The 9,884-nt window shown below is 41.3% G+C and overlaps 1 protein-coding gene across 1 annotated transcript; it reads right to left on the reverse strand.

Annotated features, from left to right (window-relative positions):
* Nucleotides 1-2: 2 nt before the first annotated feature.
* skap2 (src kinase associated phosphoprotein 2) lies at nucleotides 3-8,216 on the reverse strand. Its single transcript, XM_019255108.2, has 13 exons — nucleotides 7,997-8,216; nucleotides 7,524-7,629; nucleotides 7,407-7,432; nucleotides 6,943-7,041; nucleotides 6,046-6,126; nucleotides 5,842-5,925; nucleotides 5,542-5,666; nucleotides 5,112-5,175; nucleotides 4,937-5,032; nucleotides 4,731-4,823; nucleotides 3,771-3,883; nucleotides 378-481; nucleotides 3-237 (listed from the first exon to the last, which is right to left on the reverse strand). The coding sequence occupies exons 1-12, from the start codon at nucleotides 8,034-8,036 to the stop codon at nucleotides 389-391; spliced, it is 1,020 nt and encodes a 339-aa protein (XP_019110653.2). The 5' UTR covers nucleotides 8,037-8,216; the 3' UTR covers nucleotides 3-237; nucleotides 378-388.
* Between the last annotated feature and the right edge of the window lie 1,668 nt (nucleotides 8,217-9,884).

Genomic DNA, 9,884 nt, shown 5'->3' on the forward strand with positions numbered 1-9,884 from the left:
TCTGATCAAGCACACGTCTAAATCTTTATTCATTTTGTCATTTACAAATATCAAATTTGCCAGAAGCAGAACATGAAATGGTGTTGGTGTGGAAAAACTGAATCTTGGATATAAAATAAATACAAAACAGGCATGGCAGATACTGTAGAAAAATACTCCTTAACATGCATTTCAGTCATATGGACAGCTTTTGCTCCAGTCATCAGTCTCTTACAGTACACATGGGTGGGAATGATCCTGAAAATGACACAATGTACAGGTGAAAATACAGTGGATTCATTCCAGTTACACATTGTGATCATTTAGTTTTATACTGAGCAAATTAGTGTCAGAAATTAAAATATGTTCATTGCAATCATGAGGTCTGAACAACTTACACAGGCTGTATTTATAGAGCATAAAGCTCCAACAGGTAGCTTTTGGGGACGATTCCTATAGTTCCATTCTTCTCTCCGACCCACCAGCCAAAGGTGTTATAGTCCTGCAAAGAGGAAACACTGAGGTGATGATCAGACGTTTCCTTATCTCCTTAAATTCATGTAATCACTCAGCATTTCATAAAGTAAATATCACAATCAATCATCACAAAAGCTGGGAGGTTTACAGAGCAGCAGCTATATTACTTTGAAAACATCATGGACTCTGACTGTATGTATTAGTGAGGTAGCATAGGTTTAAAGTCATAAACCATAACATCCCTGGTTTGTGTCAGGTCGGGGATCTTTGTCATTCCCCGTCTCTCCCTGCCCTTATTTCCTTTCAACTCCCCACTGGTGGCTATCATAAAATGCTATTCCTGTTTTTCGTTCACTCCCACCTCCGAAACAACACCGACATCCCATCAACAACTTCATATGCCCTATTCCCTGTCCTGCCTCTCTTCCTGGTGACGGTTTTGAGCCTGCACACACCTCCCTCCACTCCACACAAAAAACCCTCAGTGTGCGTCGAGCACATCACACATAAATCTGTCACAGCATGACAAGTAATAGCTCCAAATGGCTGTCAGCATGCTGAGATGTGAGGAGGACACTGTGAGCGGAGATCTGAGACAAGAGGAGAATACCCCTCTCTCTCTCTCTCTTTGCCCAAGAGTCTGACCTCACATCAAAGTCCCCCCAGGACATGAATCAACACTGGAGATCACGTCGTGACAAGGATGAAGGAAGAGAAACCTGCACAATGTTTCAAATCTATGCCAAAAACTCAGGGACAAGGAGGGACCACATCTGTATCCAGTTATTCCCAGGAGAGATTAATGGATGTAAGTGATCATATGGTAGTATTAAACACAGGAAGATTACAATAACAATAGCAATGGCTAGCATCAGCAGCTGTCTGATGATGGGCCATTCATCATGTCAGATAAAAAAGGTGCTTGACTTATGTACCGGCTGTGTCACAACTTCATACACAGGAAGTGAATGCAGGAAATGTCATTAGCTTGTCTAAATTATTAACAGGAAATTAAACATCACAAGAAACAAACAGAAAATGTCACATTCATTTCATGAATGTGTCACATGATTAAAATGACATTTCACAAGCCCCTGAGGGATAATACAGCGAGTGCGAGACCAAGTGTGTGTGTGTGTGTGTGTGTGTGTGTGTGTGTGTGTGTGTACACATTATGACTTCCTGCAGCCAGATTTTGAAAACAGCAACACCTCATTGTGAAGTTCTGGTTGACAGATAAGTTGCACTTGAGTTAGTATGGGCAAAACATAAAATCATATATACAGAGCTGTATGAAAGACTAATGACACCACACACTGTGACAATACACACACACACACAACAACTACAGAACTAGATCATTTTACTGTGTAACTTCTACCAAAAGAAATGCTCCACAGCTGACACATCAGTTTGCAATCACAGATTTTACAGCAAGAGATCTGCATGAACGATGACAACATGTTTGGACAGTGTTTACATTTTATCAACCCAGTGACTTGAACAAGGGGAGGTGCAGCATATCTGGACAACTCACTCCCAGTCAGGCCCTATAATCAACACCCAGGTCCCTGACTGGGGGGTCTCACAGCTGTAATACTACTGCTATTTCTGGCCTGTGGAATGGGGGAGGGACGCAGGGAAGACGGAGAAAGGAGAATAGAGGAGTAAGGAGTGATTGGGGAGGGGAAGGAGTCGACTGTCCCTAAAGCTGCAGCTGGCCGCTGCAGTCCAGACAGGTTTTATGGTCATTGCCCTCGCGGCAGGCCACAACCCCCAACACCAAGGTTTCAGCTAATGGCACTCCCAGTCTGAGTGAAAGGGCAACTTGATTCTTGGTCACGAAGAGGGAGTAATAAACAGGCTTTTGGCCATTGAGCACTGATGGGTCTGTCTGCTTTGTGCATTTTCTTTTCTTCCATTAGGGCTGGATCAATTCATCAATTAACTGGTCAACAGAAATGAGCAATTTTGATAATCCATTATTTCTTGAATTCATTTATTAAACAAAAATGTTGATGATGATCAATGATTTGCTTGTTTCTGCTTCTTCTTTTTATTTACATTTTGAACTATTGGTCAGATTTAAAATCTAAAAATGTTCCCTTGTCCTCTAAAAATTTTGATGGGCATTTCACATTTCTGACATTTTATACACTTGGCATTTAATCCATGAGTCAGAAAAAATAAAAGATTACCTAACCATAAGAATAATGTATAATTGTAGCCTACATCCTGTGTTAGAGACCGAGAAAGAAATCAAATTATTGGTCAAAATTCTATTTTAGGTTTTAAAACAAATGTTTGGAGCTCATCTGTCACATGTTTTTAACGCTTCATGGCTTTTACGTGCCACTAGATGGCAGACTTGAATTTGGAAACAGACCTGGCCGGCTGACAACACTGTCTCAGTTGAGTACATGCTCCATAGAAACCAAACCAGACAGGAAATTTAGCAAGTCTACATGGTGTACATCTCACACGTTTTTTGCTTCTTTTTTTTATTTTTTATTTTTACACAAACCACAGGGTCAAAATGTAGATGTATAAAATTCTTTGACTAATTTGCTCTGCAATGTTCAATAACAAGCTTGTTAAATGATTCACAACAAAATCCAATCCTGCGTTCATGTGAACCAGTTAAGCACAAAAGGGCTCCTGTTTGGTTACATAATAAAGGTAAAGAACAGCCCCTCAGTTCTCAATACCTGGCACCCACGCCTAGGCGACAAGCCTCGGAAATTGTGCGTCCACTACACGTCCTCACCTGCTCTGAATAGAGTGGCGGACTGAGCCTGGGTTTCCTGAGAACACACATTCCTATTTGGCGAGGTGAGAGAGACGTCTGAGAGGTGTGTGGGCTGAGGGGCTGCTCACCGCCTGGCATGACAGCAGCGGCAGCATTGCTGAAACAGTCCAGATGGAAGTGATGGAATGGCACCGTGTGCCAGCTGAGCCCAGCCCCAGCCAGCAGCACTAAAACAGTTTCCGTTGTGACACAACTAATCCCCATCACAGTGCCAGAGAGAGAACCTAGCACACTCTGCCTCTTACCATCAGCCGTCCACCTCCAGGCGGTAGGCCAGATGCTGCCAGTAAAGGATATGAACAGACAGTTCCTCTGAGGGCCTAGAAATAACTCACTTTAGGTGGTCTCAGACCAGCAGAGCCACTCTGACTACAAACCTCATCTCACAACTTTTGCATTAGAGTTGGGGTTGAGCTAATCCGGGCTTTACCATGCGTCAAGAAAACATTCATTCAGAGACAAATCACTGTTTTACCTCTGACAAGCAGGAATCCCCTAACCATACCTTGCTCAGGATGTAGATGGCATCTCCACGTTTGAAGGACAACTCATCTGGGAACTCCCCAGTGCAGTCCCATAAGCCCTGGTAGTAGTTGACGTAGTCTGTGCTCTTATCAACTGGATGAAATAGGGGAAAGAAGATAAAAATTGATTAAATGCTTTATTTTTCTACTGACAGTAATCACATTTAGTGATCAGGTCTGACACAGCAATGTTTTTTGTGTGCAGAAAAACCAACAGGAGGCAGTGGAGAGCCTGAAATAGACTGGAGGCACGGAGCAAATGTGAGCCAAGTTCAAACTATCTACTAATTCTAAGCAGCAGCACATAGCCAGAACCAAACTAAATAAGATCAAACTATCTGTGGATGGCGGTGAAACTTATCCTAAACTTAACTTCTGGCTGTATCTTTGTTACGTCTAATTTGCAGTGTCTCTGTTTGATCAACAGAAATTCAATCTGTAATTAGAATTGAATCATTGTTTAAGTATTTTTTAGGCCGTAAAGTAAGCTATAAATGTTACTTTATAGTATGCTGTACACAGCTAGTAAATCGTATCGGATGGCGGAGCATTTCCTCTTTGGTGGCAATTGTGCTTGTTAATGTTAAAAGAATGTTTCCGTGGATACACCAAATAGATACAGATAGCAATGTACTTTGCACTCACTATTTAAATGTATCACTTGCAAAAGGAAGTTGGTCAGAAAGTTATTTCCAGTATTGTGTTAACTTTCAGTTGCGCACATACACAGAAACTTCCTCTACAAACTGCTTCTCAACTGTGACAGAGGGTTGTGTTTGCTCACACAACTATGTGTGCCAGAACGGCCATTTGTTGGTCACACTCTGATACAATCTTTTGTATATCAAGTGAAAGTCACTACACTCTACTACACAAACTAAATATACCACTCATATCTATGCACAGTCTTAAAACCAGACAGACATTTCCATAGTGTGTACCTGCAGCAGTAGGAGGAGGAGGAGTAGGTTTGCTCGCTGGCTCCACTTTTGGCACTTTTGGAGGAGGCTTTGCCGCAGGAGACGCCTCTTCCTCTGCAGAAATGTGCCAAGATATTGATGGATGAGTGTGCTATGGATTAAAAGGTTATGATTCTTTGTCTATATAAAAATACAGGTTGATAAAGTGGTAAAATGTGTAGTCAGACCTGGGAGCTCTTCATAGATGTCTTCGTCGATCGCACCAACATCGTCATACACTTCCTGTTCCTCGTCTTCATCTTCTGGGATGATGCCCGTCATATCTACAAACAGGGGAACACAGCATGTTCAGTACAAAAAAAGAGCATAATAATGAGTTTTTATGATTGAAACAGTTCAAACCTTTCAAAACAAAGTCTATCTGTTTCACCCATTCCTCCGCCTCTTTCGCCGATGACGCACAAAACTGTGATGAAAGAGGAGAGAAATGAAAACAGCAGTCAGGGCAATATGCAGTTCTACATATATTAATTAACATAAACAAATAATACTGCATTTATGCATAGTAAAATGTTCCACACGGAAGAGCCTGAATGTTAGAAACACTCATTTAGACTTTTTAAATATGCGTGTCAGGTTGAGCCATTGCAAAGGCAGCAGTGTCAAATGAATGAATAGGTTTTAAAAATAAAGATTTAATGAAGTGCATGTACACACATGCTTTTCCAAGTCTCTTAAACATGGCACATCTCAAGTCTACATTTGTTTTTTCAATTTAGGACGTACATTTAGAGCAGCAATGACTCAAACTATCACCAAGAGATGAGCGTACCTGATAGACCCGCTTGTCTGGAGCTGAAATTTCAAAGCAACAGTCTTTCTTCGAGTCTTTCCGTAAGGTGTTGTTCATTTTGACGTTGTACCCATCGATATTGAACTCCCCCTTCTGCTGCTTGTCTGGTTACAGGAAATGAAAACATCCTCATTAATGATTCAGATACAACAACTGCAAAATCACTGTCAAAACCTGGGAAACAAAATCTAAATGAATGTCCAACATCTGTGCACTTAAATTTTCTCAAACAGTGTGTGATTCATAATTAACAGGAAAGCTGGTATGGAATTTAAATACCTTTCTCACTGCCGTAATAGTAAAAGGTCTGATTGCTCAGAGCACACCATCTCTTCTGCCACTCGGTGCCAAAAAAGCTGTGATCTGTGGAAGTAAAATCAATAATAGTCTCACCATAGAAGAGATTAATCAAACGACCCAAAATATATATAAAAGTATAGGCTACCGTCCTCTCTTTTTAGGACATCATAGCAGAGCACCCACCCTTTCTGCGCTTCTCAAGGTATCCCGCTTTAAAGACTTGTGTCAGGTCCTGAGCCGCCACAGGTGGTGCCTGCTGGGCTCCTGAAAAAGAGTTGAGGAGACCCAAACAAAGTGGGTTCAGTGTTCTCTCTGAAACTTATCACCCTTTCACGGTGTCTTTAATACATAAAGATGAAGATCACATTTGGTTTATTAGATGTTAAACACAAACAGTCGGGTTTCTGACTAAATTTGCTATCATGCATTTGTTCAACTGGTGTTAAAATAATTAGGACATCCACGGAGGCTCCAATGAGCAATGTTTCACTTCTCTCTAGAGTAGATTACCCTTGCAGTGTGCAACTTCAATGCAAATGTTCAACTACTGTGTCAAAGTTGCTTTGTGTGAAAGAGCAGCCATAAAGCTGGCAGCTGCTTAGAGCCCATAAACCCCAGACCCCTAATCACCATTTCACAAGGATTTCCCTGATACTCTATTGTGAAAAAATAAATACAAAAATCTTGGGTGGACTTGCGTGGATTGCCACGATGGAGCATACAGGGTTAAAGCTACTGTATATTGAGGAATGTTTTTTTTCTCAAACTACAGCCGTGGCAGTAATTTTCAGTCCCCAGACTGTGGCTGGGAGCAATAAAGCATGCTCTAGCTGTCAAAGGGGTGGAGTGAAAGAGGCGGTGGGAGTAGCAGTTGTGCCCCTAAATTGCTTCCCAAGTATGTTGCCAAGTTACAGTTGGAATGTCTCCCTCATTGTGCCACTCAAAGTCACTTTCTCCAAGGAGCAGACGCAAAGATTTGTATATTTTCATGCCAAGATGCAATTTGAAATACTTTAATCCACAGTTTGTTAGCAGTTAGCAAGTCAACTTTGGATGTCTGCTAAGTGGCTTGTGGCTTACCTTCGCAGGCGTCTTCATCCTTGTCTGTGCGCTCCGACAGCAGTGACCCTCCATCGTTGTTGCTGTCAGCTTCCTCCTCTTCCTCTGACTCATCTCCACCTAGTTGAGTAAACAGTGCTATGTAGTAATGACACACGCTATGTGTAAAACAGTGCCTCCCAACATGTTGTAGGCGTGAGGAGTGCGAGGAAATAACATCACACAGTATTTTTAGCAGAAAATAGCAAAAGTCTGAAAAATAATCATCTTTTTTTAATTCACGTGGAGCAGAATTTAAGTTTTTTTTATGTTCTATGTTGTCACCATTGTTGAGAGATGATAAATCTCAAGTAGTTTATTCTGATGTGATAAGTTTGACACATATAGCGACCCCTTAGGTTCATGATGTGACCTCTTGTGTCACCCCCAGGTTGGAACAGATCTAAACGCAACCCCTTTAGGATTATTATAAGAGTAAAACTCACTTTTGTCCTTGAAGTCGTGTGGGAAACTGTTGAGACAGAGACAGTATGTGGCTGTTACTTGCATTATGAGTCTTTGAATATCAGACTTGTGGTCAAAAACACAGGAAACAGACATACCCCAACTTGACCTCTTTAATCCGTTTGATGAACGCTTCCTTCTTCTCTTTTGCCTTCTTGCTTAAATTTTCACCTTTTAACCCATCGTTGAGGAAATTTTCGAGATCTAAAACAACAAACACACCAGGTAAAAACATGCACACAAGCCAAGCTGATAACACTTCACTGGTTGTGGTGTTTTATTTTGGCAGCCAAGTGGCCCAGAACTGATGGAGATCATCTTACCTTACAAAATAAAACAACACAAAACAACACAAGACACACGTTTGCAGCTTTGATGTGAACTGCTCATTGTTTGATATTCAACAGGAGTGAAACAACAGCAGCACTGTGGCGACATGTAACTGGACTGAAACTCACTCATTGAGTCTACACTTCCTCTTTTAACAATACCATCTCTAAAAAAAAAAGTGCAAAGAGCCGTGAAAGAGAGAGTCCAACAAACGATCAATAACTGATGTGGTGATCTTTACCTGAAATGAGCGCGGTTAACTCCTCGGGAACTTGACGCATTGTTGGAGATGTTTGCCTCAGGCAGCGATGGACAGTCCGCAGGGTGAAACTTCACATGACACGGAAGCAGCAGCAGCGACTCCAACATACGGAAGTTGATGTTAATTATTTATCAGTGACCACACAGTTCACAAACCCGCCTGCTGCTGTTTAACACCCACACTGACGCGCATGGCTCTATCATGTGTGTGTGTGTGACTGCTGCTGATGCTTTCATGCAGTATGAGTAATAAAATAACGCATGATCATATTTTCTGATTGATTCCAGATTATATTTCTCTGGCACTTAAGTCTCTGACTGACACATTGGGAATGTTTTTATTTTATTTTTTACAATGATGCAAGCACTTAGAGTTATGAATATGTCAACAATGTAAATCTAAACAGGCATTATTAATAGTTGAAATGGCAATTATATAAAACTGTTCTGGAGGTTCCTGTGCCAGGTTTATTGATGTTTCAAAGGAGTCTGTGCCATTTCTGCTTTCCCTAAAGTGTTTGTGGCATCATTTGTATTTAACTTGTGACAGTTTTGATCCGTTTACATTGTCCAATCAATGAGAAACACATTTTTCCATCAAGAGCAAAACTATAAAAACATTCACTTCTTACATCAAGTGAAGCCTGTGCCTCCTGGTGCATTCACTGACATATTGTTTATAAAAAGTGTCAGCCATTCATTACTTAATCTTTTGACAGGCTGTATCAGCCAATCCAGGTTGAAAGACGGAGCCTTTGAACTGTATAGCCTGTTGTTGTGGAGAAAATGAGACAGAAATGTCAGTGCAGCTCTGGAGGCACTGTGTGAAGAGCTTCAGTTTTTTTGACTTTAGCTGCAGGTGCTGGACGGTGTTTGTCAGTGCTGCCAGACACGCTGACTCTCTCTCTCTCTCCACAGAAACACTTTATTTACTCCAGTTTCAGTCCAGCAGGTTTTGGAAGTGCGACGTCCAGACAATGTCTATTCTAGTCCTAAGCAGAGAGGAAAAGATGACAGAATAGGCACCCTACAGTGATGTTTCCATGCTTTCTATCTTTGATTCTTGATGTTATGGATTTGTACAGAGGGGATAGCATAACATTCTGGACCGTGTAAATAGGATTCTCTGTGGGCCCCTGCTCACATCCATGGCTATTAATTCTAGTATCTTGGTAGGCCTTCCTCATATGAGGGCCCCGCATACTCTTTCCTCCTTTCCCCCTCCAACTCCTCTGGATTTGTATTTCATACTAAGAAAAGGGAGCCTGATATTTGGGTCATTGTCATGTGATACATCATTGCGTTCCTCACTTCTTAAGACAAAATTAAACCTCATCATATCATATTCTACTTTTCCATGATAGTTTCAGAATACATTTTCTGATGTCACTTCCTGTTCAAAGTAGCCAATAAATTCTTTATGAGCCTCGAACCCAGTGGTGGTCATTTAAAACCTGACCCCCTCCTGACCTGGCAGTAGTTCCTCCCAGTTTGGAGAGGAGAGGAGAGCCAGCTTGACCTTTGACCCGTGTGTGTGTGTGTGTGTGTGTGTGTGTGGGTGGGTGTGCAAGGAGAGATATGCTGGCATAGAGTTGTGTTTCCCATAAAGCTTCATCTCCTCATCTGTCCTGTCTCTCATCTGACAGGTTTTCTCCCAGTGATTGGCTCCTTCCCAGTTTATCACTCATTGCATGTTTGTAATCCACATCTATTGCCCAAAGCAACCAAAAAATGATAATAAATCTGATTAAACATTGTTTTTAACAGTTCGTGAAACCTCTGAATGTTCAGATGCACAGCATGATATGTGTTTTATTTTGTGGATATGAAAAGAAACAAGTATGCTACTGAAGTTTTTTTTTTTTTTT

This window comes from Larimichthys crocea, chromosome XIII (genome assembly GCF_000972845.2).
Source record: "Larimichthys crocea isolate SSNF chromosome XIII, L_crocea_2.0, whole genome shotgun sequence".
Taxonomy (NCBI): Eukaryota; Metazoa; Chordata; class Actinopteri; family Sciaenidae; genus Larimichthys; species Larimichthys crocea.

Excerpts from the sequence above, each read along its gene's own strand:
- skap2 (XM_019255108.2), bottom strand. The coding sequence starts at position 8,036 with ATGCGTCAAGTTCCCGAGGAGTTAACCGCGCTCATTTCAG. Across the intron at positions 7,042-7,406 it reads ACACGACTTCAAGGACAAAA|GTGGAGATGAGTCAGAGGAA; the intron begins GTGAGTTTTACT and ends TTACTCAACTAG. Across the intron at positions 5,176-5,541 it reads CAGACAAGCGGGTCTATCAG|TTTTGTGCGTCATCGGCGAA; the intron begins GTACGCTCATCT and ends CTTTCATCACAG.